Source organism: Phocoena phocoena, chromosome 8 (genome assembly GCF_963924675.1).
Source record: "Phocoena phocoena chromosome 8, mPhoPho1.1, whole genome shotgun sequence".
Lineage (NCBI taxonomy): Eukaryota > Metazoa > Chordata > Mammalia > Artiodactyla > Phocoenidae > Phocoena > Phocoena phocoena.
The window spans coordinates 101,694,510-101,722,152 of NC_089226.1; the positions used below are offsets into that span (position 1 = coordinate 101,694,510).

The 27,643-nt window shown below is 41.2% G+C and overlaps 1 protein-coding gene across 2 annotated transcripts in view; it reads left to right on the top strand.

Annotated features, from left to right (window-relative positions):
• Positions 1-1,047: 1,047 nt before the first annotated feature.
• RTN3 (reticulon 3) overlaps positions 1,048-27,643 on the top strand; it is a 56,447-nt gene continuing 29,851 nt past the window's right edge. Inside the window, exons 1-2 of one of the 2 annotated variants that reach the window (XM_065883307.1) lie at positions 1,168-1,431; positions 16,369-16,419. In XM_065883307.1, the coding sequence (XP_065739379.1) occupies positions 1,287-1,431; positions 16,369-16,419 (196 nt within the window). In that variant the 5' untranslated portion in view covers positions 1,168-1,286. Of the gene's footprint in view, positions 1,432-16,368; positions 16,420-27,643 lie in introns of both variants that reach the window. The other variant, XM_065883309.1, reaches the window with a different exon arrangement.

Below are 27,643 nucleotides of genomic sequence, written 5' to 3' on the forward strand. Positions count from 1 at the left end.
CAGGATCTGCTGATCCTGCAATTGCCCTTCTGGTCATCGATTGCTGCTTTAGCAATCACAAAGCCTACAGTCTTCATCTTTATTACTTCCAGTCTACATTTCCGTTTTTAAAAGAATCAGGCACATTTCAAATCACTTGACCAGACGTAGGGAGAAGGCTCTGAATTTTGCAAGCCGACCAAAGAGAAGCCAAAAAGTGAACAAAATCCAGTATAAGCTAGATATCTTGTTTCAAATACAGTTTTCACTAAGGACCTCTTTTAGGCTACGAATAAAATTCAATTACGTGTCTTTTGTGCCATATTCTCAATTTTTAGTACCTCATTTTACCATCCCCCATAACCACAGCCAGGATGTTATCTCCTGGCTCTTCCTTTTTCATTAGCTCAGCGTTTTTTTCATTCAGAATGTGTCCTCTCTATTTAGAGGAAAGGACAACCTTGAGACCCAAGGTGGATGCCTCTTTCGGAGCAGTAACGAGGTAAGAACATGAAGCAGGTTCTGCGGCTGCATTGCAATGTGACTGGAATAAGTAATAGTTTTTCACTCTGTACAGCATCCTTCTCCACCCACCAAATGGGAGATCGTGCCATCTCTGCCTCATGGTGATGAGCTGTTACGACACATCCAGAAAAATTCATAAAGCACCTTGCAGAGTGGGCCTGCAGAAAACTGTGGTTTTCACCATTGGAGTTAAGAGCGGGAACGCATCAGACAAAAGACATCGGCTCTGGAATCTGTGGGAAAGATATTCTCCACTAATGGAAGCAAAAAGAAACTCCTATCTTTAAAACGCATGATTAGCCTACGCTAAAACATTCACAAAACTAGCCGTGAAGCAACAGTAAGCCGCAGGCCCCCCTCCCACTTCGGCCGCAGTGATGGGCGGGGCTTGATGCTTTACCACGCCCCTTGCGCCTGGTCCCCGCGGGGCACGGCCCACCCCAGCCACTGGCCCGGGAGCTGGGCGAAGCCAGTTTTGCCCCTCCTTCCCTGTTAGAGCGCGGAGGGACAGTTCTTGCGCCTGCGCCCTGCGTCTCTGGGCGCCTCAACTAGACCGCCTCCCGCCCGCGCCACCAGCCCGAGGGCCCTTTATGCGCCTGCGCGCTCGCGCTTCCGCCCTCTCGCGGCGCTCGGCTAAGGCAGTCTGTCTGTCGGACCCTGTCCTCGGAGCAAGGAGAGGCGAGGCGACTTCGGAGAGCCAGCCGCCCGATTATTTTCTTTTCCCTCCCTCTCTCCCGTCCCACATCGCTATTCACCCCTCTCCCGCCTTTGCTTGCGCAGCCATGGCGGAGCCGTCGGCGGCCACTCAGTCCCCGTCCGTCTCCTCGTCATCCTCCGTGGCCGAGTCCTCTGCGCCCGGTGGCGGCGGCGGGAGCCCGGGAGCCTGCCCCGCCCTGGGGGCGAAGAGCTGCGGCTCCTCCTGTGCTGGTGAGGCGCGCCGGGGGACCCCGACCTCGGGAGGGGGGGTGCCTTCGGGGTCAGGGACTGCAGATCACTCTTGCGTACTGGAGGCTTCAGCCCCCGGGAAGGAGCGTCTGGAAAATGGGGTAAGGGGGAGGGGAGCGTCAGGTCTTGCAGGCGGTGAGGGAATAACGGGGTGTGAGGAAAACAGGTTGGGGGAGGGGAGATACTCTGGAGAGTGGGCGTTAACGCCGAGACTGGGCCGGTGGGAAAAGACACGGGTTCGGGGGGAGCCGTCCTCTGAACCAGGGTGATTTAGTGGAGGATTAGAGAGATTGAGCGGATTGGGGCAGGTTGGTGGTAGGAGAAATGACTCCTTACGATTTTGAGGGGATGGTGGTGAAAGGGTTGGGTTGCATTGCAGGTTTTGCAAACAGGTATTGACATAATCAGCCATTCGTAGTCTTCCAAAAATCATGGTTTTTTTTTGGTTGCCCGTGGGAAAGATGAGGAAGTTTAATGGAAACACTGAGTCCGTTTTCTATACTGTTTTCATCTGCTGTTAATTTTTTGTGGCCAGACACCGAATGCCCGATTTTTCTGAGGCTCCGAGGTAGAAGGAGGCGTGATGAGAACAGCTCAGGGAAGATTTGGGAGGGAGCTGCTGATGGTCCAAGATGGATCCGTGGCTGCATCTGCAACACAGCCTGCTCTTCACTGGCGCGGCGTGGGGGTGGGGACACGAGGGTAGCTGCTTATATTCTAGAAGATAATAGGTAGAGTCATGCCAAGCCGTCAACATATTTTAATTTCATGCTTTTTGTCGGCTATTATTGATCGAAGTATAACAAAAGGGGGTGTTTCCCGCAGACAGAGGGGAGGGGGAGAAAAGTCAGACAAAGCAGGGGCTGGTTGAACCCCCTTCTCCTCCCATCTCTGTGAAAGACTAGGAGGGAAGCTGCAGGCCGCTTTCAGTTTCCATTGTATAACGCGTCTGCCTGGTGGTGGGAGCTGGCTGGCAAGCTCCCCTCGTGCAGAGATCTGCAGTGCAGATGCCTTCTTGAGGGGGGAAAAAAAAGCACCATGAGCAGGTGGTGATTCTTAAAGGAACTCAGTCTTCCAAGAAAAAGAAAAAAAAAAGCATTTTGTCGAAAGAAGGGCCATAAGCTTGGCAGAGTACAGATAATTTTGCTGTTTATTTAGTTACCTTAAAGGATTTTGAGACGTTTTAAAATGCTTCAACGTCTCCTTTGCCAGAATCTTGGGTTGATTGTTCTAAAGAACAAAACTGATCTTAGCTCTAAATATATTCTCTACGTGTTTTTCGAACAGTGGATTTCCACGTAAGAGCTTTGGTACTCATTTGGATTTTCCAGTGTGGTTATGGCCATTTCAGTAGAAACAGTATCAGAGGAAGCTTCTGCAAGGCCAAGATTACATGTCCAGATAAATGAATGAAGCAGCAAATTTAGAACCCTTGTCCCCTTTAAACTACCACTGCTTCTCCTCCAAATTTTTGTGTTCTGGGCAAAGGTCCAGATGAACAGCAGCTTCCTTATATATTTAGCAACTTGGTATTTTGGCTCTAATCACTTGTCATTGGTTACTCTTTGGTTGTTGGCCCTTCTGTGCATACCTTTTGATTTCTCTTGGTTTTAAATTTTTGATACAGTTGAAAAATAAATTAGATACTCTCTCCACCTTAAAGTCTTACCCATTGCAAATATGTATTAATATTGTGTAAAAATCATTAATACAGTTTTAGTGGGTTCAGTGCAAGATCCTCATTTGTCAGGTCAGTACTGGAAAAGTTTAGCTTAAGACACTGCAGTGTATAGTCATCATTTCATTGCAGAAGCTCTTCCTCCTTACAGAATGCTTTCTCCATCTCTGAGGAAATGTCTCAAGCTTTTGCACCATGAAAATAAGATGAAGTCTGTTATTCCAAAATTTGACTCATTTAAAATGGATTCTTGAGCTTCCCTGGTGGCTCAGTAGTTGAGAGTCCACCTGCCGATGCAGGGGACACGGGTTCGTGCCCCGGTCCGGGAAGATCCCATATGCCGCAGAGCGGCTGGGCCCGTGAGCCATGGCCACTGAGCCTGCGCGTCCGGAGCCTGTGCTCCGCTACGGGAGAGGCCACAACAGTGAGAGGCCCGCGTACCGCAAAAAAAAAAAAAAAAAGGATTCTTAAAAAATTTACCTTGTTTTAAAAATCTGTAAGTGTTGATGTCAAGCTTTAGCTTCACTTTCATTCACCAAGCTCCTCTTGGTTTTAGAGACTTTCAAAAAATAAAAAAAAGAAGAGGAAGTGGTCACTTGGTGCCTGCAGGAGGCAATTGTGTCTTGACTGACCTGTCCAAATTTTAGAAATTTAGTTCCTACCTAAAGGTGATCAGCAATAGCCCTCTCTCTTCCAGTGCGTCGGGTGTTAGTGCAGCTGGCAGTGATGTACGCTTGGAGAAGGTCGGGGCCAGGATTGGCTTCCCAGATTTCTGCCTTTGAAGGAAAGTGAGGATTTCAAAGGCAGAAATTTGAGGTTGAGGTAGAAAATACGGAAATAATTAGTGCTCTTTTCAGGATGAGGGTTGCCTTATTAGACATCAAGTATAGATACCTGTCTATTGTCTGATGTTTAAAAGTGCTTTAATAGCTTGTTGTCTATAGCCTTTGAAATTCTATAACTTGCTAGAGACTATTCTTTATTACTGCTCTGAAAATCATGGTGCCAAAATAAAGCTACATTTCTTGTGTCTGTTTGTGGAAGTTAGCTTAAAGCAAAAACAGCTTGGACAACTAAAAAATATTTTAATGCTTTAAATACTTCTTTTTCACTCATGAAACTAAGTTGTTCTGTGTACTTTTTAAGGTATCATTTTTACGCTTTGTTCTAACACGTCAATCAATCATATGATTATGTAACTTGTATTTTCAGTCTTAACTCTTACGTAAAAAAGAACTCTGACCACCCGTTCAACACTGACACCTGTATTGTATTCATGTCCCATTAGCAGTGACAGTATAACATGGTGATAAACACACAGCCTTGAGCCCCAGAGACACCTAGATTTCAATCCTGTCTCTCTCATTAATTGTATGACCTTGTGTACACCCTAAGCCTCAGGAACGTGACCTAGACAAATTTGCTTTGCTGCCCTTAGATCCTAACTTTGATTGAATAACGATACCTAGTACTTGATACATCTATTTACAGGTTTGAAACACATAGATACAAAAAACAGTTGAATTACAAGTGAGAAATCATTTAATCTTCCTCCCAGTAAAGGATGCTCTTATATCTTTTTCTGCTTTCTAAAAGTGAGTCAGTTGTTTCAGCTTTTGACCCCTCATATTAATAAGAGCTGCCTCTCCTTTCACTCACCTGATCTGTTAAAGAAGTTGAGGGGGAGCCAGGATGTTTCATAGATCGCTTGGCATCAGTATGCTTAAATATACTTTGTGCAGCATTCTGACCATAAGTCAAGATACATTGTGAAACTCCTATCAGTGGAAGCAAGAGTACAGGAGACAGCAAGAATGAATGGTCATGTCAATATGGTTCACAAATGCCTGTTGACTAAGGTGGTTTTTATTCCCCAGGAATAGAAGATTTCTTTTAATGCTGTTTTCTTTTAGAGTCAATTCACAAATAGTTTAACGACTATGATCAAACAAACCAGTCTACATATATTTAACGCACCTTCCTTAAGTTGAAATCTCTTGGGAATTGTTTATGTAGTAGCTGGTAAGAGCATCAGTGTTTTTATTTTTATTATTTTAGTGATGGTCTGAAAACAAAATAAAACTAATATTATTGCTTTTATTGTATTCTGTGGTGAGGAAATTATATACTGATCCTGATATAGGAGGCACCTGTTTAATCCCGTGCAGGTTACAAACATTTGTAAACAAAGCTTGGTAGTGAAGGAATTGGTGATGTGCCATTGAAGGGCCAGGGGAAAGTTAAGGTTTCCAGTTTTGTGTGAGCCAAGAGGTTGTTTGTTCTTTAGAAGGGCACTTCTCTTTAGACTAGCCATAAACCTAGAATTTACCACTTTTGTAATTCTGAGCAGAATTAACAAAAGCTCCAAATAAATGGTTAGCTATGCATATTTGCTGCGTGTACCTAGCTTATAGTTTGTGTTCAACTTTATTGTTAATGGTGAATTTATAACTGCCTCCTAAACTGTACAGACTTGTGAAAAACATATAAATTTCATAGTAAAACTTTTAAAATAAAAACTACCAAGTCGATATTATGTTCGTATCATTTAAGTCATTCAGGAGTTGTGCAGGAGACTGACAGCTTTTATTCTGTTTATTCATAACAATTATTCTAGAATTAATTTGGATCATCGGGTATGTTATAGGTGTTTTGAAAAAGTACGTATGCTACATAAGTTTAGCTGTAATCAGTATTGCTTGTGATTACATCACTGAAGTCTTTTACTGCATATCTGACTAGTAACATCTGTTATTAGAGTGTGACATGTTACTCTGTAATACTGCAATTTCAGAGAGAATCTGTTTACTTACTTATTTATTTTTTTGATGGGGTAGGGGGAGGCTGCACTGCATTGCTTGTGGGATCTTAGTTCCCCGACAAGGGACTGAACCCGGGCCACGGCAGTGAAAGCGCCGAGTCCTAACCACTGGACCGCCAGGGAATTCCCAGAGAGAATCCCGTTAAATACTGTATAGGATTTGCATTTCTGTTTTACGTTTTGGGGGGGTGGTGGTGGGAATTGTTACCAGTTAGCCTCCTCTTGTGATGGTCTCTTTAAATTTCAAAGAAATATTCGTATCTGTTTTTTCCAATCTACTGGTTGAGTTTTGCCTGTAAGCACATCATCATAACCTAGTGGGGAGGCGGGTTGCGGGCGGGGGCGGGGCGTGGCAGAAGGAGCTGTTTGACTTGTTCTCACTGGCAGTTTGCCCTTGAGGGTCTATTGAAGGGTATTCTGAAAAACATTTTTAGCAAAACTAATACAGAGCCACCTGAAGGCATTTCAGCAGTGAGCATTGTCTTCTTTTTACATAAAGGTGGAAATATTTGATTTTTTATATCTTACCTTTGTGTATTGCTTTATGGTTTAATTTGTGCCCATACATTAACTTAATTCAACAAATGTTTGAGCATACATTAAAGTTCTTTGTTAGGTGCTGTGCGTACAACATCTCTCTAAGAGGCTGTATTCAATAGGAGAAAGACTTATATTTTTTATCTGTGAGGTGGGTAGTGAAACAAATCTCACTTTACAGATGAGGAATCAGAGAAATTAAGTGATATGCCCAAAGGTTTGTGTCCGTGAAGTTGAAGATAGGATAAAGCAGGGATAGAGGACCAACTAAGTTCTTTCAAATATGTACACTGCCTCTCTTTGAAATTTGAAACAACCTGCGATAAAGACGGTTCAGTCACCCTCTTGAATTCAGTTATTGGTTGGCTGAGTCCAGTTAACTTGGAAATTGTCACTTCTGGTCCCATGGTTCCTAAGCTGGGTGCCTTTTTGCTCCACCGTTCCACAGAAACATCTCTTGTCAAGTTCACCAGTTATTTTCCACATTGTTAAATCCAGTGGTTACTTCTCTTCCTCACTTTATTTTATTTTATTTTATTAAAATTTATTTATTTATTTATTTATTTTTGGCTGCGTTGGGTCTTCTTTGCTCTGTGCGGGCTTTCTCTAGCTGTGGCGAGCAGGGGCTACTCTTCGTTGCGGTGTGCGGGCTTCGCATTGCAGTGGGTTCTCTCATTGCGGAGCTCTAGGCACTAGGCACGTGGGCTTCAGTAGTTGTGGCACACGGGCTCAGTAGTTGTGGCTCGCAGGCTCAGTAGTTGTGGTGCACGGGCTTAGTTGCTCCGTGGCATGTGGGATCTTCCCGGACCAGGGCTCGAACCCATGTACCCTGCATTGGCAGGCGGATTCTTAACCACTGCGCCACCAGGGAAGCCCTCTTCCTCATTTTAAATGCCCTTGATTCCTCTCTTTCCTTCATACAACAATTAGCAAATCCTGTTGATTCTACCTTCAGAATATATTCAGTGACTACTAGTTTTCTCAGGTTCCATTGCTACCACCCTGGTCCAAGCTGTTATCATAGCTCTCCTGGATCACTGCAGTTGCCTCCTAAGTGGTCTCCAGACTTTCTCCCTTGGCTCTCTTCAGTCTTTTCTCTGCACGGCAGCTGGTGTAAGCCTGCGAAAAATGTAAGTCAGATTATTTCACTCATTGGCAAATGCTCCAGTAGCTTCTGATCCCACTCAGATTAAATGCTGAAGTCCTTCGAAGGCTTATGAAGCCCTATAATATCTGGTCCCAGCCTCCCCCTTGCTCAGCCAGCTTTAGCCACACTGATCTTGCTGTTCTTCACACCAGGAGTAGCTTTCTACCGCAGTCTTATTTGCTGTTCACTGTGCCTAGAATGCTCTTCCCTCATACATTCTCGCAGCTCTTCACTCTCTCACCTCCTTTAGGTCTTTTCCTGGCCACCTGATCTAACTTGCACACCTTATAGGCCTTTCCTGCTTTATTTTTCTTACCACTTGTCATAATCTATCTTACAGTATTTGACTTATTTATTTTGTATATTGTCTGTCTGCCACGGTAGAATATAAGTTCCATCAGAGTGGAGATTTTTGCTGCTTTATTCACTGCTCTATCTCTAATGCCTGAACAGAACCTGGCACAAAGCAGACCCTCAGATGTTTTTGAAAGAGAGCAGAGACCTTATTGTTTTTGTCCAGCAACTAAAACTAATCCTGGGCTCATAATAGATGTTCAGTAAATTTATGGAATGGATAGATAGTTGGAGAAACCCTATTCCCAGAAAAATATGCATATAAATGAAGTATTGCGTGAACTTTCACAGATTCATGAACTACAATGAAATCTACTCATAAACCTCAGGTAAAGAAAATTTAGTTTTTAAAAGTCAAATTATAAGCGTTGCAAAAACTTACACATATGAAAATTGATATATTCATTTAGGTGCTGAGGAGAGAATTTTCATGTAAGCACATAAAACTATATCCAAATATATCGTACATTACTGTCCTTACTTCTGGACTCTAGGTATTAAGTCCACTAATGGCTTTAATCCAGAAAATTATAACCACTTGAACGCCACATTTTGTGTATTAGAAAGAGACTCACTTCCAATAAGGACTCAATGGTAGGCTAGTCTGACGTGTCAGAATTTTAAAATATGTTAGAATAAGTTTGATTTCCATCTTACTCCTAACAGAATCTGAGATTTTGATCTGATACGTTTCAAACATTATTTGGAGAAGGGTAAGATATTCCTAACAACAGTAAATGTAGCACTACTTTAGAAGTTGGGTTATTAAAATATTTGTAACCAATTTACTGTTTATACAGTCCAATTTGTTTCTTTCTGTCAGGCTTTCTAATGTTGTTTCTTGTGCGACAAGAGTTCTGCGTATTTTTCCTCTTAGACTGCATGTGCATTTATTCCACAAACGTACAAAGAAAGCTTTCCAACTCTTTTTAGTGTTGTAACAGAGTGAGTATCTTGACTTATACCAGAGGGAATACATTACTACATTAGTAGGACTAATATCCAGTAGCTACTCAAAGTCTGTTTTTGAAATAACAATTTAAACTTTTACTATTTAGTTTTCACCAAACATTTATTAAGGCTCTATAATGTTCAGGCCTCCATATTCTGTGCCTTCTACTATATGCTGACCATCATATTCTGTGCCTTATGAAAGATACAAGGAAATGTAAGGTGACCCTTAGCCGTAAGGTGCTTCCAGTCAGGTTGGAATTTATTTCCAATAGCAAATAAATTGAATTTATTTAACTAGATATTAGATCTTATCTAGGTTTATTGGTTCTAGAGGACCAAAACATTACTAATTGGTCTATTTACCATAGTTATATTAGCTCTAGTAAATTAGAAATTAGCCTGCCAGTTTATGTAGATTCTCCCCATGCCTTAAGTTTGGGAAGTGCTTAGTAACTTGCTTCCAAAGGGCACAGTGTAGAAGGGTGGGGAGAAGTACTACCGTGGAGAAACTTGGCAAACTCTACCTCAGCCAGGGGATCAAGGTTAATGTCATCAGTGGTAAGTCATATTAATAGTATGAACCCTTGATATGGTATGACAAGGATGGCCCTTCGTCTCAGTGAAGGGTTACCACTTCAGTGGTAATCCTCCCTAAAACTCGTAACTCCAGTCTAACCATGAGAAAAACATCAGACAAATCCAAATTGAGGGGCATTCTGTAAAATATCTGAGCAGTACTGCTCAAAATTGTCCAGATCATCAAAAGTAAGGAAAGTCTGAGAAATTGTCGTAGCCCACAGGAGGCTCAAGAGACGTGATGACAAAACATGACATGGTATCCTGGATGGGATCTTAGAACAGGAAGGGGGCATTAGGGAAAAATTAATGAAATCACAACGAAGTGTGGGCTTTAGTTATTAGTAATATATCAATATTAGTTCATTAACTCTGACAAATGTACCACAATACCAATGTAACATGTTAATGGCGGAAACAGTGCTGGATATAAAGCAACACTCTACAATCTTTTTGCCTTTCCTGTAAATCTAAAATTATTCTAAAATAATTTTTTTTCAAAAAGAGAGAGAGAGAGAAACTTAATCATGAAATAGAAATTATTTTGGAAGAGGCAAGTAGGTCCAAGTGATGCAGTGGAGGTCCTAGCCAGCACAAAAAGGTAAGAAGAAGAAAAAAAATGGCATTAAGTTTTGGGAGAAAAATCAGTCTGCCTATTCCTGGAGCTCTGATGGGGGAGAGGGCAGTAATTGGCTCCGTTTAGCAGTTTTTACTGAGATCATGAGTTGCCATCAAGAATTGTGGTCATGAGAAAGAGTGGAAAGATTGACATTTTTTTGTGGCCCAGCTATAAAGCAAAAAGGAAAACTAAATGATAAAAGTCATTTGTTTTGATATTAGAGAGAATTTTAAAATTTTATTTATTCATTTATTTGGCTGCACCGGGTCTTAGTTGGCGGCACATGGGATCTTTAAGTTGCAGCATGTGGGATCTTTAGTTGCAGCACGTGAACTCTTAGTTGCAGCATGTGGGATCTAGTTTCCTGAACAGGGATCAAACCCGGGCCTGCTGCATTGGGAGAGCGGAGTCTTAGCCACTGGACCACCAGGGAAGTCCCTAGAGAGAATATTAATATTAGAGAGAAAAGATGTTTAAAAGAACTGATGAATTTCTCATTTTCATTATATTAGTTTTAGATAAAATTTCAAATACTTTATTTTGCCTTATGTATTAGAAAATGCTTTAGTAATCTATAGAAACTAACACAAAGGAAAAAGCTTTGGCGTTAAATTGTAGAAGTCATTCTACAAAGTTGTTCCTAGAGTAACTTACTTCTCTAAAAAGTAGTCTGTATTCTGCTGGTGTTGAAGGACAGATATCACCAAAATAAACAATTCACTGAAGCTGTTTTTACTGCAGTTTAGAAAATTCAAACAGTCAGATTTATTTAGTGTATTTTCCCCAGGTGATCTGACTGGTAGAGTGATAGAGAAGAAGCACAGGCTTTCAGGAAAAGTTCAAGTTTAAATCTTGATTCTGACACTTATAAGCTTCAGTTTTTGTAAGGATTTGATTTATAATGTATATAAATACTTAATTCAGTGTCTATCACAGATACCTGGGACTCTAAGTGAAATGAAGCTGTTTTCAAAGAGTATGATTTTTTTTTTTAGTTTTAGTTTTGACAGTTTGTTGCAGCTTAAAGTATTATCAATATTGAAAATCCAGTGGTGTGAAGACTAATAAGATTATTCACTAAATGGTTTTATTGAAAGACTTGCTAGAGATCCCATTTTAGGTGTCCTTTTTCTCCCTTTAAGTAACTACCCCATTCCATGTAGGTGGGGAGCATAGGTATGTGTTAGGAAGTATAAGAAAAATGTATGTTCATAATAGAAAATTTAGGAAACAAACGTAAAGAAAATTAAACATCCATGGGTACTATATCCTTTCATTTTGTAACAATAATTTTTTTTCTTTTTTTTGCCATACGCGGGCCTCTCACTGCTGCGGCCCCTCCCGCTGCGGAGCACAGGCTCCGGACGCGCAGGCTCAGCGGCCATGGCTCACGGAGCCAGCCGCTCCGCGGCATGTGGGATCTTCCCAGACCAGGGCATGAACCCGTGTCCCATGCATCGGCAGGCGGACTCTCAACCACTGCGCCACCAGGGAAGCCCTACAATACAGTTTTTAATGAATAGTATCCCATCGTATGGATATACCAAAACCTATTTAACCAGTCCCTAATAGATTTTTATTAAATTTCCTTAATATTTGTGACGAACAATCTTATAACTTCATATTTGCACAGATTTATGGGACTTCCCTTGTGGTCCAGTGGTTAAGAATCCGCCTTCCAATGCAGGGGATGCAGGTTCGAACCCTGGTTGGGGAACTAAGATCCCACATGCCGCGGGGCAACTAAGCCCACACCCATGCGCCACAATGGAAGAGCCTGCATGCCGCAACTAAGACCCGACATAGCCAAATAAATAAATAAAACATATGCACAGATTTATTATTTTATTTATAAATAAATCTAATTATTTATTGGAATTAGATTTCATCAGGTCCACTCGTACTTTTTTATCCCTTACCTTCTAGCAACTTCCTGGACTTTGTTCCTGCAAATATTGCTTCTTTTTCATGTTCAGTCTTTTTCCTTCTACTTGCTCCTTTCTCTATATAAATACGCTTGTCATTTCCATTCCTAAAAATCTTTCCCTTGACTCTGCCTCTCCCTCTAGCTGCTGCCCAGTTTTTAGTCCTTCCCTTTATCATCATACTTCACACACTTTAAACTTCCATTCAGTCTTCAGTGCCTGGCCCGCTCCCCACCCCTCTAACTATAGAGTCATCAATGCTAAATTACTTGATTACTTAATTTCAGTGACCCACCTGAAAGTCTTAACCACTCATTGGCTTTTTTTTTTTAATATATTCATTTATTTATTTGTTTTTATTTTTGGCTGCGTTGGGTCTTCGTTGCTGTGCATGAGCTTTCTCTAGTTGCAGCAAGCGGGGGCTTCTCTGTTGTGGTATGCGGGCTTCTCATTACTGTGGCTTCTCTTGTTGCAGAGCACGGGCTCTAGAGCGCAGGCTCAGTGTTGTGGCACATGGGCTTAGTTGCTCCGCGGCATGTGGGGTCTTCCCGGACCAGGGCTTGAACCCATGTCCCCTGAATTGGGAGGTGGATTCTTAACCACTGTGCCACCAGGGAAGCCCCACTCATTGGCTTTTGACTCTGTTAATCGTTCTCTAAAGCTTTCTCCAAGTGACACCATTTTCCCCCACATTGACTCCTTTCTGTCTCCTTCACTGATAGTTCTTTCTTGCCCCTCTTTAAATATTGGTAGTGTATCTTAAGATTCCATTGTTAACAGCTCTCTGATTCTCCCTGGACAAATTCATTCACTCCAGTGGTGTCAGTTCTCACCCAAATGTTAACTCCTAGATGTTTACTATAACCCTTACCTGTCTCCTGAGCTTATTCATATTGGCAAACAGTTTCCTCTTTGATATGCCTTAGACAACTTATTTTTTAGTGGAAATTAATATAAAGAATTCCTTCTCCTCTGTTTCATTCCCCAACCAAGTGACATTTCATGTAGTCCTTCAGTCCTTTGATTTTTGCTTCTCCAGTCTCCAACATCCAATGACCAAGTCCAGGCCATTCTGTTCTGTCATATTTATCCCCTTATTCCCATCCTCACTGCCTTAGTTAAGCCCTCATGTCTTGCCAAGATTATGTAGTAGCTTTTCATTTAAGTCCATACTCTACCCTGCTGCCAGAGTTCTCTTTAAAATACATGTGACATTGTGAATCCCTTACCTCCGGTGATGCCTCATTATACATAATATCCAAATTTCATTACATGACATTTAAAGCCATTTGGAATCTGATCAGTTGTTCCTTCTCCCCAGAATGCCTTCCCCTGTCTTGTTCACCTGACGAACATCTCTTCTGCCTCTGCTGCGTTCCCACAATGCGTACAGTTTTGCTGCTTTGTCTTTTTCAGTTGCTTGTGCACAGCCATCATCTCTGTGCTAATACAGTGCCTAGACCTAGCTACTTGAAGATAGTATTTGATTTAATTAATAGTATTTGAGCATTAAGGTTGCCTTTTCTGGGTTCAGTTGCCTGTAGCATAAGTATGGCATATGAGCACAACATGGTTTTGTAAGTTAGAAGACCTCATGCAATATTGTTGCAAACTACTACTGGTTATCTGTGTTCTGTATCAAAATAGATGCTACTGCATAAAACTTTGTATGTTGAAATTTTCCATTAGGAGGGGTGTCAGGTGGAGATGAAAAGTTCATAGGATCTTTTTTGTCATCAGGCTTATTTAGCATTTGGATTTTCAGATTTGTTCAGTTGGCAGAGATTTAATGTTGCAGATAATTGCATACAGAAGTGAACCCATATGGGGGCGTTCCTGGTGGCGCAGTGATTAAGAATCCGCCTGCCAATGCAGGGGAAACGGGTTCGAGCCCTGGTCCGGGAAGATTCCCACATGCCGCGGAGCAACTAAGCCCCGTGCTCCACAACTACGGAGCCTGCGCCCTAGAGCCCATGTGCCACAACTACTGAAGCCCGAGCGCCTAGAGCCCGTGCTCTTCAACAAGAGAAGCCACTGCAGTGAGAAGCTAGTGCGCCATAACAAAGAGTAGTCCCTCTCGCTGCAACTAGAGAAAGCCCGTGCACAGCAACGAAGACCCAACGCAGCCATAAATAAATAAATAAATTTAAAAGAAAAGAAATGAACCCATCTGGAAACATTAAAGAAATAGATAGAAATGCTTGCTTTAACAAGGAAAGGTGAATTGTTTTTCATTTGTAGGAGTAAATGTGATGCTTCATTTTAAGATAATTAAAAACTAGTGAATTTTAAAATTCTGGTTTTGAGTTACTGAATTACTGCCTCTTGTCCACTAAATTCTGCCTTGGTGTTAACATGCTCCATGTCTGTTGACTAAATAGTTTGCTTTTTTGTTTTGTTTTGTTTTGTTTTTGTTTTTTTTGTTTTTTGCGGCACGCGGGCCTCTCACCGCTGTGGCCTCTCCCGCCGCGGAGCACAGGCTCCAGACGCACAGACTCAGCGGCCACGGCTCACGGGCCCAGCCGCTCCGCGGCACGTGGGATCCCTCCGGACCGGGGCACGAACCCGCATCCCCTGCATCGGCAGGCGGACCCCCAACCACTGCGCCACCAGGGAAGCCCAATAGTTTGCTTTTTTTAACTGAAGTATAGTTGATGTTCAATATTATGTACATTACAGATGCACTGTGCAGTGATTCACAATTTTTACAGGTTATACTTCATTTATAGTTACTATAAAATATAGGCTATATTCCCTGTGTTGTATTTAGATTAGTACTTACAGATATAGTGATGGCCCAGTCCTTTAAAGCAAGCGCCTCATTTTAAGTGTATTTCTAATATTTGTGAAAACATTTTTATAATTGCAAGAAAAAAGGCGTTAAATAAAGATCAGTATATTTAGGGGCACTTTTGGAGGGTTTTGTTTTTCACATGCTGTTTTTATTAATTTTTTTTCCATTTTACCAATGGCAATTTATATTCTGTTTGATTATTTTTCTTTTAAGGCCAAAGGTTGTAGTGAAAAGCAAATCTCCCTCCTGCCCCAGACCTCAAAGTCCCTGTTTTTGCCAGTTAACAAATGGAGGCACACTGTATGCACTTCAGTACTTTAGGTTTTTTTTTTTTTTTTTGCGGTACGCGGGCCTCTCACTGTTGTGGCCTCTCCCGTTGCGGAGCACAGGCTCCGGACGCGCAGGCTCAGCGGCCACGGCTCACGGGCCCAGTCACTCCGCGGCATGTGGGATCCTCCCGGACCGGGGCACGAACCCGTGTCCCCTGCATCGGCAGGCAGACTCTCAACCACTGTGCCACCAGGGGAGCCCAGTACTTTGGTTTTTAATTTAATATATCAACATATATAGCTGTTCCTCATTCTTTTTCATAGCAGCAAGTGTTCCATTATTTGGATGTAACTATTTAAGTAGACGTCTATTGATGGTCATTTAGATTATTCCTAGTATTTATAACCAGTGCTCTTATGAATATCCTTATATACATGTCTTTGTACATATATGCAAATATATCTGCCAAGTTAAAGAATATGTGCAGGAGGTGGTGGAGAAAGTTTACGCATTTAAAATTTTGATATGTGTTGCCAAATTTAGAGAAATATAATTTTAGAGATGGAAGATTTCTCATGTTGGTCCTGTTTTCTGGTGGGGCAGTGGTTGAGAGTCCGCCTGCCGATGCAGGGGACACGGGTTCGTGCCCCGGTCCGGGAAGATCCCACATGCCGCGGAGCGGCTGGGCTCGTGAGCCATGGCCGCTGAGCCTGCAGCGTCCGGAGCCTGTGCTACGCAACGGGAGAGGCCACAACAGTGAGAGGCCCGCGTACCGCAAAAAAAAAAAAAAAGTATTCAGGGTCAGTTTTACATATTTGCCAACTATAATGTTTACTACTCATATTCGTGACTGACTCCTCAAAATGAAGTTGAAAATGGTTACAAGCAAAATCAGTTACTACTCAGATCCCTGTTTTTCCTTTCCCACATGAAGTTGCAGGCGAGCATTATCTTTCTTGAGGTTATACTTGTTTAAAAATGCTAGGGGTTCCTCTTTTTTTCCTTTGCAGGTGAGAATATTTGACCAAAAAATTGAATTGATTAACTTTTAGAAATGCATCTTGAAAATGAAATAAGGTTTTGCTGCCAGGTGAGTGAAAACAGTAATTGGAAATATAGATTTGGGTTTTCTCGTCTTGCTTAAACCCAGTGAAATTAAGATGCTTGGCCAAAAAAAAAAAAAAAGGAAAGTTCAAATTCCTGTGTGAGGTTGTCAAATTCTCACGCTGTATATTTTCTTTCAGATTCCTTTGTTTCTTCCTCTCAGCCTGTATCTCTATTTTCGACCTCACAAGGCAAGTCTGTCATTTTTTGTGTGTGCATTAATAAAAGAAAAATGTTGAGAAAGAGGCTGTAACTGGGGATACGAGGCACAGGTTTTCTTTTGCCCCCAAATCCCCTAAAATAAAAACCAAATCCAAGCCAGTGCTTTCTATTTAGCAGTTTCTAATGGATTTCCCGTAAAGCTTAATAAAATAGAATGAGGCTAGGTGGACTCTTTAACATAGCATAAGCTTTAGGTGTACTTTTGAGTATTTCTTAAAAATTAAAAACTTGCCCACAGAACTTGGAGTAGATAGAATTGTGGGTCAGAAAACACACCACCTCCAGAATGCATTTGACCTATAGATTTGCGGTTATGTAACTGGTTTGGATAGGTGGTAGATTTGGAAGAACTTTTAAAGTGTGCTTCCACTGAACTAATAACAGTGTCCTAGCTAGAATACTTTAGTGTGAACTTACCTGAGATTCGTCCCAAGAGGTAGGCCAGTTCCGGATTGCCTAGGAACATTGAGCATGTCGGTTGAATTTTTGGCAAGCAGGGCCTATTTTCCTAGAGATTAAGTTGTGGTGTTTTGGGGGGGGGTTGTTTGTTTGTTTTTAATGTCAACCAGTGAGGAAGGGAATCAGAGTTGTTAACTATGTTTATAGGGGAAGCACTGCCAGGAACCTGGAAGAGAGAGTGTCTTCTTTGATTTGCACTAATAATAAAGTGCTGTTTCATTTGTGATGTTGTGCTCCTCCTCGAGTATAGGTCAACGGAAAAGCATTCTTTGGAAAAAGGTAATTAAACTCAGTAGATAGGTCTAAGAAGCCTTGTGCAAAGAGTTTATTGTTCTAGCTGGAATGCGAAGTCTGGGTGCTGGTTTGTTAGGAAGACTTTGACCTTATAGGAATAAAAACATAATGGGGGCTTCCCTGGTGGCGCAGTGGTTGAGAATCTGCCTGCCAATGCAGGGGACACGGGTTCGAGCCCTGGTCTGGGAGGATCCCACATGCTGTGGAGCAACTAGGCCCATGAGCCACAACTACTGAGCCTGCGCGTCTGGAGCTTGTGCTCCACAGCAAGAGAGGCCGCGACAGCGAGAGGCCTACGCACCGCGATGAAGAGTGGCCCCCACTCACCGCAACTAGAGAAAGCCCGCGCACAGAAACGAAGACCCAACACAGCCATAAATAAATGAATAAAATTAAAAAAAAAAACATAATGGGATAAAATGAACATAGTAAATGTTTTTCAGAGTTTCTGCTTCTTAGGAAACATGATAGGTAATTTGTTGCTTTTAATTCAGACTGATAACATTCAGAGTCCCCAGCATTTTTATAATGTGCCTCATTGTGTGAATTTGGATATCTTCTGGGTCAAATCATGGCCTTTGAAATTAAAAAAAAATGTTTACATTAAAAGATATTTTGTGAATGTTAGAAAGTAACTCAAACATACAAATTGATCCTTGACATCTGGAACCCAACCAGATTTATATTTCTAAGAGTTCCTTTTTTTCCTCATGAGAAATTCAATAATTTAGGCAAATAGGTATTACATTTATTTTACTCTGGAAGGTAAATCAGTAAAAATATCATAGTGTAAATAGAACAAATAATTGTATTTTCTCTGTTGTATTTCAGATCTTCTAAAATACATTCTTCATAGTCACTTTTTTCATACAGAAAGGGAATAATTAATATTCTAAATAGTGTAACAATACAACCTAAGCACAGCATACCTAATGTATAGAATGTTGAGAAAGATAAGTGTCATAGTTTAAAAAATTACTCTAATCCCTGTTAGGAGAAGTTACATATACACTCAGGTAAAACGGAGGTAAATAAAGAGGATTTTTGTAATGAAAAATGTTTAAGTAGGCTTCGGCTTCAGTGAGTATGCGAGTTTGTTAAAGAAATAGATTTGTCATTCTTCCCTTTCCTTATAGTTACTGTGGCCACTGCAGATTCAGCACAGGGTTCTTGTTAAAAGGGTATTGTATTGTAAAGAAGCATTTTAAAATGTCATATCCCTGGGGGCTTCCCCGGTGGCGCAGTGGTTGAGAGTCCGCCTGCCAACGCAGGGGACGCGGGTTTGTGCCCCGGTCCGGGAGGATCCCACATGCTGCGGAGCGGCTGGGCCTGTGAGCCGTGGCCGCTGAGCCTGTGCTCCGCAACGGGAGAGGCCACAACAGTGAGAGGCCCGCATACCGCAAAAAAAAAAAAAAAAAAAAAGTCATATCCCTGAAGGTGTTCCAGTGTAGCCTCTATTACTTACATTTTCTCCTGCAAAAAAACATAATGGAAAAGCAACCCAGTTGATGCTCTACTTCATTGGCAGGTCTAGAGATCAGCCTGTTCAGTTTTTTGAGGGCACTCCTTGGCAAGTGATTAGGTGTGTTCTAGGGTAGCCAAGTCTAGTAGCTTCTAGTCTGCCTTAATAAAACTAAGGGAAAGGAAGTTGTTGGTGTACTTGGTTAACTGGATTAAAACCCCTGGAGAGAATAGCTAGGACCGGCTCCACCCAACCGCAGGCCTTTGAGAGTGACTGTCACCAGCAGGCATCTTGAGTCCATCATTGGCAGTAACCCAACTAATCTGTCTCTGGCTTCCATATCCCTTAGCCATTTAGCCTTGGAGGATTGTGCCTTACTTTTATATATCTAAACCGTATCAAGCAATATGTAGCAGTAATTAAATAAGTCATATTTAACAATGACTTTTTTTTTTTTTTTTGCGGTACGCGGGCCTCTCACTGTTGTGGCCTCTCCCGTTGCGGAGCACAGGCTCCGGACACGCAGGCTCAGCGGCCATGGCTCATGGACCCAGCCGCCCTGCGGCATGTGGGATCTTCCCGGACCAGGACACGAACCTGTGTCCCCTGCATCGGCAGGCGGACTCTCAACCACTGCGCCACCAGGGAAGCCCCTAACAATGACATTTTTAATCCTGAAATATATACTTATCATTATTGGGCTTTAAGGAGATGCATGTATTAAAAGTTGCCCTTTTTTTTTTTTTTTTTTTTTTTTTTTGGCCACGCCTTGCGGCTTGTGGAATCTTAAATTCCCCAACCAGGGATCGAACCCAGGCCCACCGCAGTGAAAGTGCTGAGTCCTAACCACTGGACTGCCAGGGAATTCCCACAGTTGTCATTAATTTGGACTGAGAAAGAAGGGCAGTTAAATCTGTCAAAAGGAAATTATATGATCTTTATTAAATTGTACTACCTTGAAGTATACAGCTACTTAAGCTAGTAAATTAAGCTTTTTGAAAACTAACGAATAGATTTGTGATGAGAATATCAATGGAATAATCAGTTCCTTCTTAAATAAGTTGTACTCCTGAGTAGGTGCTTTGCAGTCTTTTGCTTATTGAGTCCTTTTTACTCATCAGGCAGAGTTTAATTTCAGCTTAATCCCCAAGCATCTCAAAGTAGGGGAGTAAATTTTAATGATGTTTTCCTGTACTGTTAAATAAGGATATTAACAGAGGTATAGATGTGGTATGTGGCCAATTTTTTTTTTTTCCGAGCTTTTACTGTGCTCAGTACTTCATGCGAATCATCTCATTTAATCCTCACAGCCAATTTTATGGAGGAAAGGTACTGCCTCTTTTACTAATTGAGGAAACTGGGGTTTAAAATGGTGAAATAACTTGCTCAAGGTCACACAGTAAGTGACACACCTAGGACTCCACCGTCCATGCGCATAACCACTACCTACACTAAAGATGATATATTAGTTGTATTTTAGGGCTTACAGGTATTTTTAGAGATGTCATTTTGAGGTTAATGTTAAAATCATGAGAGCAGAAGAGGCAGAAATAACTATTTTAACCATATTATTGCTATTAGTGATGTAATTTAGTATCATCTGGGGGATGTACTCCATCAGACACAAAATCAAACTGAAATTTGGTTTCTACTTTTGAAATCTTTGATAAAAAGTGGAGGCTGGAAAATACTACAATTTTCTTTGGAAAACATTGGGTGAAAATAAGATTAGAGAGGATCTACCCACCATGTAGAATTGGAAGTACATTTGCAGTAATGAATATTTGCGTTCAGTTTGAGTAATGCGGTAGGCATCTGGAATAGGAAGTTAAGCACTGAACTTTGGGGCAAGCATTGAGGAGAAAAAATATGCCAGTTACAGCCTTTTTTTAAACAAAAGCAAAACATTTTTCTTTGTACAAAAGAGACTTTTTGTTTAGGATCTAGCTTGGCTGCAAAGTGTCTGCTGGCTAACTTCCTATTTTGATGCTTTGGCTGAAAGTTGCTGATACTGTTTTGCACGATCATTTGTCTTTCCCTCTTGTTTTGTGAACATGAGAAAATTCAAGTGTAGAAAAACCTATACCTGAATATTTCAAGCCTCCCTTGTATGAATATGCGTAGTATGTATGTGAAAAAGTAACTTAGTGGTTTACTATAGGCTGGCACCCTTTCTTCACTGATGTGTATGCTTTTTCCTTGTTAACAGGTATCCTTTGAGTTAAAAGTGATGAATTTCCTGAGGGGGGGTAGTAACCAAACGGTAACTCTAGTATAGCATAATTCTAAGTTATTCACTCTTTTAAGGAAGAAGTCTCATATAACATTCATTATTGTTTACTTGTTTCTAGATCACATTGCGTTTTCATTATTAAGTTATAAAACACTTAAATAAAAAAGTACTAAACCTTTTTCTAAAAGACAGTTTGGGGAATAAGAAGCAGAGTAAAGAGAAGGGCGTTTTTTGTTTGTTTGTTTTTTGCCACACCACTCGCCACTCGGCTTGTGGGATTTTAGTTCTCCGGCCAGGGATGGAATCCAGGCCCACGGCAGTGAAAGCGCCAAGTCTTAACCACTGGACTGCCAGGGAATTCCCTCAAGTTACTGTACTTTAAAATCAGTATATGGAAGTATTTAAAGCAGGCACAAAAGGATCACCCCTGCCCCATGCCCTACTAACCTGTAAGTTGTGCTCCTGGACAAAGAGAATCTGTGGTGAGTGAGAGTGAAGAGTGCCAATTTCTACGCCTGTGGAATTTTTACAGGGCTACAGTTCTGAAGTACAGCTCGGCTTTTCTACCCCTCGAAAACTTGTAAAACACTGTAAAGCTGTCGTTCCCAAACAGGGTTCATTACTGGCAAACTTGTAATGCAGATCCTTAAGCTCCATCGTACTTAGGAAATTCTGAGTAAGTCAGAGAGAGAGAGCCCGTGAAGTACTAGTATTTGTTCTAAGGTTTGAAAAGGACTGTAAGAGATGGTGCCAAGGGCTATTGTTTTACTAGGTTGTTAAACTGTTCAGCTACTTGTACATTGAACTAAAATATACTTTGATGATGGTAAAGATCATTTGCTGAAACATTTTGTTAAGGAAAAGTTCTTTTATCTTTCAGCATTGACTTAGAATTTTTTATATGTTGGCTTGTATTAAATGTCTTTATCCACATAGTACTTTGCACAATTCTTGGAATGTCATAGGCATTTGTTTTGTACTAGATGATTCAGAAGTTGCATCACCCAAAATTTTGAAGTAGATAAAAGCTCTTTAAATTACTTCCTTGTAGGGCTTCCCTGGTGGCGCAGTGGTTGAGAGTCTGCTTGCTGATGCAGGGGACACTGATTCGTGCCCTGGTTCGGGAAGATCCCACGTGCCGCGGAGCGGCTGGGCCCGTGAGCCATGGCCGCTGAGCCTGCGTGTCCGGAGCCTGTGCTCCACAGCGGGAGAGGCCACAACAGTGAGAGGCCCGCATATCGCAAAAAAAAAAAAGGCTGGTTGGAGGGGAAGTATCTAAAACTCTAAATGAGGATTTTCTTTATTATATACCACGTGAAGGTGGTTGTGATTTGGCACTATGCCTTTTTTCTCTCCCCAAACACAAAGGCATATGGTCTGGAGTCTCTATGTCAGGAGATACTTTTTTGAGAATATGGTGTTTGGGGACATTTATTGAAGATTTACTGAGTGCCAGATCCTGTTCTAAGCACTTCACATGTATTAACTCATTTAATCCTCACAGCAGTTCTCAAGTTAGGTGCTTTAGTATCGCAGTTTTCAATTTTCAGATGATATTAAGCAACTTTAAGATTAAGGAACTGAGATTAAAGCCACACGATTAGTAAGTGTGATGAAAGGATTTCGCATCTTTTTGGTTTGTTTGGGTTTTTTTTGGCTGCGTTGCGTCTTCGTTGCTGCGCGTGGGTTTTCTCTAGTTGCGGGGGGTGCTCTTTGTTGTGGTGCAGTGGCTCCTCTTGTTGCAGAGCATGGGCTCTAGGCGTGCAGGCTTCAGTAGTTGTGGCATGCAGGCTCAGTAGTTGTGGCTCGCAGGCTCTAGAGCACAGGCTCAGTAGTTGTGGTGCACGTGCTTAGTTGCTCAGCGGCATGTGGGATCTTCCCGGACCAGCGCTCGAACCCATGTCCCCTGCATTGGCAGGCGGATTCTTAACCACTGCGCCACCAGAGAAGACCGGATTTTGCATCTTTTAATAGGAATTTTTGGTTTGGGAGTGGTCTAGAAATTTAGAATATGACTGCCAACTTAAATTCCTAGTCTTATTTAAGATAATATACTTAAATGGAGACTTCTGAATATTTAGAGTTTAAGAAGAAATTGAGTAAGCAAGGAGCTCAGTACTGAATACATTTGGGAACATTCTCATGATCGTTGCGGGGTTATGACATTTTTCACCTCTTACCATATATTGATTCCCTTTTTGACAAGTCTATTAGATGTGTAACTCTCGCTTGTTAATAATTGGAACAATGCTATATTTTTGAGTAACTAGACTTTTTGAAAATGAATGTGCGCATTAAATTGCATTATAGCAAATAACTAATCTAGAAAATATAATGAGGAGACTTTTGACAGACATTTGTTTTGAGTAATGTTGAAAATATCTTGCAGTGCATGTGAAGGGCTGGATCTTTTGAAAAAGGAAAGGTGGTGGACGTTTTCTGAGATGTGAGATAATCCAGAGTTATTCCATCAGGCAGTTTTCCAGGGTACAGTAATTTTAAAACCTAACACCCTTCCAACTCCCTGGAGTTTTCTGCTGTTTTGCCAGGTACAGACTTTGACAACACTAATGACTATTGTGTCATACTGACTAATTGGAAGAGTCTTTCCTTATGGGAGCTTAGTTTCTAAAGGCTTATTAGATTCTGGTCTTTGTTTTATTTAATGTTTTCCTGCCATTATAAGTAAGTTCTTTACTTCCAGACCAGTTTTTTCATTGTCTTGGTACAAGTCAGCTCTGTTCAAGTTTGTGAGGGTTTCAAGTAGCCAAATAAACTTCTTTCCATTTGCTGAAATTCTAAACAAGATAATTATTAAAATTAAAACAAAGATGAGGATGCTAACTTATTTTGCTACATGTGGGAAACCTTGATTGACGATCATGAGAGCTAATATCTGCATCTCACAGTCACTGAGGAATGAATGCAACATCATACTCCGTTTACCCCCTAAACCTGTGCCCTGAAAACACTATCCAATCCAAGTATTAGGTCACAAAATTATTGTTAGGGAACGTGATTAACGTTCTTTTGTATATATAATAGTTACATCATATTGACAGATCTTCAGTAAAATGCTTGAAGTCTGTCAAGCAGTCATGGCATTCAGTACAGAACTTGTTGTTATTCTGAGAATACGATTTCCAGCCTAATCTTCTAGCTTTACCTCAGATTATTATATACCTAACTCGAAACTTCTGGAGTATTAAGAGTTCAAGGAGGGACTTCCCTGGCAGTCCATTGGTTAAGACTTCACCTTTCAATGCAGGGGGTGCGGGTTCTATCCCTTGTTGGGGAGCTAAGATCCCACATACCTCTCAGCCAAAAAACCAAAACATAAAACAGAAGCAATATTGTAGCAAATTCAATAACGATTTTTTAAATGGTCCACATCAAAAAAATCTTTAAAAGAAAAAAAAGAGTTCAAGGAAATTAGAAAAGAAACAAGGCTTAGAAAACTGAAAAGTTTGTGTCTTGACAAAGCAAAACATTTCTACCAAGGTCTTTTTTTTTTTTTTTTGGCCGCACTGTGTGGCTTGCGGGATCTTAGTTGCCTGGCCAGGGCCCGCGGCAGTGAAAGCACCAAGTCCTAACCACTGGACGGACCGCCAGGGAACTCCCTACCGTGCTTTTTTTGTTTGTAGTACTGTGTGCATTCCTTCATTAGCATTCAATGTAGGTTGCTTTCTTTTTCATTTCATCCAACCCACCTCCACATCATCATCATTTTACTTATTGATTTTGCTTATTTTCTGTCTCCCACTCTGTACTGTAAGCGCCACAAAGGCAAGGATTTTTTCTGTGTTGTTCACTGCTTTTAATCTAGTTTCTAAAACAGTGTCAGGCACGTGATAATGGCACTCAGTAATTACTAATGAATTATTACTAATTCATTTTGTCCACTTGTTTCTGTAAAATGACAGGTCTAAATCTTCTGAAATCTCAGTCTCTATAAAACATATAAGCTGAGCTTTCCCTTTGAGGTGGAGTCAGTTTTGTTCACCTCAAGGTTCCATTCCTGTTTGTTTGTTTGTTTGTTTTTAAAATTATTTATTTTTGGCCACGTTGGGTCTTTGTTGTTACACGCAGGCTTTCTCTAGTTGCAGTGAGCCGGGGCTACTCTTAGTTGTGGTCCACAGGCTTCTCATTGTGGTGGCTTCTCTTGTTGCGGAGCACGGGCTCTAGGCGTGCAGGCTTCAGTATTGTGGCACGCAGGCTCAGTAGTTGTGGCTCGCGGGCTCTAGAGCACAGGCTCAGCAGTTGTGGTGCACGGGCTTAGTTGCTCCGTGGCATGTGGGACCTTCCTGGACCAGGGCTCGAACCCGTGTCCCCTGCATTGGCAGGCGGATTCTTAACCCCTGTGCCACCAGGGGAGCCCTGTGGAATATTCTGATTTAAATGTAGGCTATAGTTCTTTAAATTTCAGGTTTTTTAAAACATTTTAACCTACAGTGGTGAGCTTCATTTATCCTTAATCCAGTCTTGCTGAGTATCCATACTATACAGTGATAGATGAGCCATGTTTACTGCATTAGAACTAAATATGAATTACAGCTTACTTCTGTCTCACTGGTACAGTTTATACCACCAAACTTTATTTTTCCTCAATTTACAAAGACTTTCCCTGCCCCCCCCACCCTGACGATTACAGTTGCCCTGTTCTAAAAGTCAGAGATCCTATTACATCGGATTTCAGTGATGTATTAAAATAGGGTGACTTGATCTGGCATTTGGAAACATTTTTATAATAGTGGAATTTTATTTCTTGCAGTAAGATATTATTTCTTTTCATCTTTATAAAATGGTCTTGAATAAATCATAATTCTGCTTTTGTCTGGTTATTATTCAGCTCATTGCTGAAAAAGAACATAAGCTGAGTAAAAGTAATCCCAAAGCTTTTTCTCTTTCACATCTTCCCAATTACTCATTCACACTCAAGGAAGGCATTGCTGTCCTGAGCCTACTTAGGTCTCATCTGACCAAGCTGAATGTTTGATTCATTCATTTGGAACTATTTATTTAAGACCTACTTTGTTCCAACTCCAGAGATACAACAGTGTGTAAGAAAGATAGTGCCTGCCCTTGGGACAGTTGTTTTGAACTTTTCCCCAGTAAAAACTTCCTAGATTGGTTAGTTGGAAAACAATGTGGTAAATCAGTGGCTACTGTGATATTAAAAACTGTTAAGACTTAATTAATGTATTACTTTTAGGGGGATATTTTCTGTTTTAAAAGGATTTCTGAAGATTACTCTTCTTAATAAAGGAAACCAATTTACACAGTTCAGTTTTGTTTGAATTGGCAAGGTGGTGCAAGAAATTTTGGAACAGACCAACCTTTTTTCAGTGCCCTTTAGTTTAAGACATTGAGGCCATCTGTTCCTGGGGCCCATCTTCCCTATGGATGGAATAGACTACTTCTAGTCTGATTTTTAGGCTTAGGAGGGGTCCGCTATATCTCTGGGGGTGGGGGGGAACTCTGGTCACTTCTTTTTTTCCTTTTCAGACTGTCAGACTCTAACAGTGGTTGTATAGAAGGTGTGTGCCCTGAATTGTTCCCCCTACTGATGAGAGCATATCAGTACTTCATAGTATCAAGTTGTTTGTTTTATATGGATTACATTGTTTCTGTTGAATAGCTATACCAAATACCAAAGGAAAAACACTTCCCCAGATTATCCATCTTATCCATGCTTTACCATTAAAGGGAAAAAGTAAATTGAAGAGTATTTTGTTGTGAAAATTTTTTGTCTTTTGCAGTTTGTAGCATGATAAGCCTTTTCTGTTTCACTGCTGACAATTTTATGCATGTCTTATAGGATAACTGTTGCTCATTGTTTTGTTATATATTTATGTGTGTGTATATATACGAATTTTAAAATAAAAAGCATGCTGCTTGGCCTGACTAGCTAATGTGTAATTGTACCTGGTAAACAATTTTTTTTCTTTCAAATTCTGACCATAGAGGGATTGAGCTCTCTTTGCTCTGATGAGCCACCTTCAGAAATTATGACTTCCTTCTTTTGTTCATCTTCTGAAATATATAACACTGACCTTACAATACTACATGGAGAAAAAAGCAAAGTGTTAGGCAGCCAGCCTATTTTAGCCAAAGAAAGAAAAGACTGCTTGGCTCTTCTAGATGTGAAAAAGATGGAAAAGCCTCAGGGAACCAGTAAAGACATAGCAGACTCCCCAGTTTCTGTTGCAGAAGGAGTTCACTGTAACCGTCCTTCCATTCCAGACAGTTTCCCAGATCATCCTGCTTTTCTCTCAAAGGACGTTGGTCACATGCAAGAGCAGATAAATAAAGATCAAGAGTCCAAGAACCCAAATGAGGTACCAAGTAGGGACGATAGAACTGCCTTGGATGCAGACGACAAATTCACTTTGCTAACAGCCCAGAAGCCACCCACCGAGCAGTATAAAGCAGAAGGTATTTGTACATATTCCTTGTCCCCCTCTGAAGTTTCAGGAGTTGGTATTATGGAAAAGGATTCCCCTGAATCACCATTTGAAGTAATTATTGACAAAGCAGCATTTGACAGAGAATTTAAAGACGCATATAAGGAAAACATAAATGATTTTGGTAGCTGGGCAGTGCACATTGATAGAGAATCACCTGCAGACATTTCTGAGTCTAATGACAAAGTATTTCCACTGAGAAATAAAGAAACAGGGCGTTCCGCAGCCTCTGCGTTGCTCACTAGGCAGTTTTCACACACAACTGCAGCACTGGAGGAGGT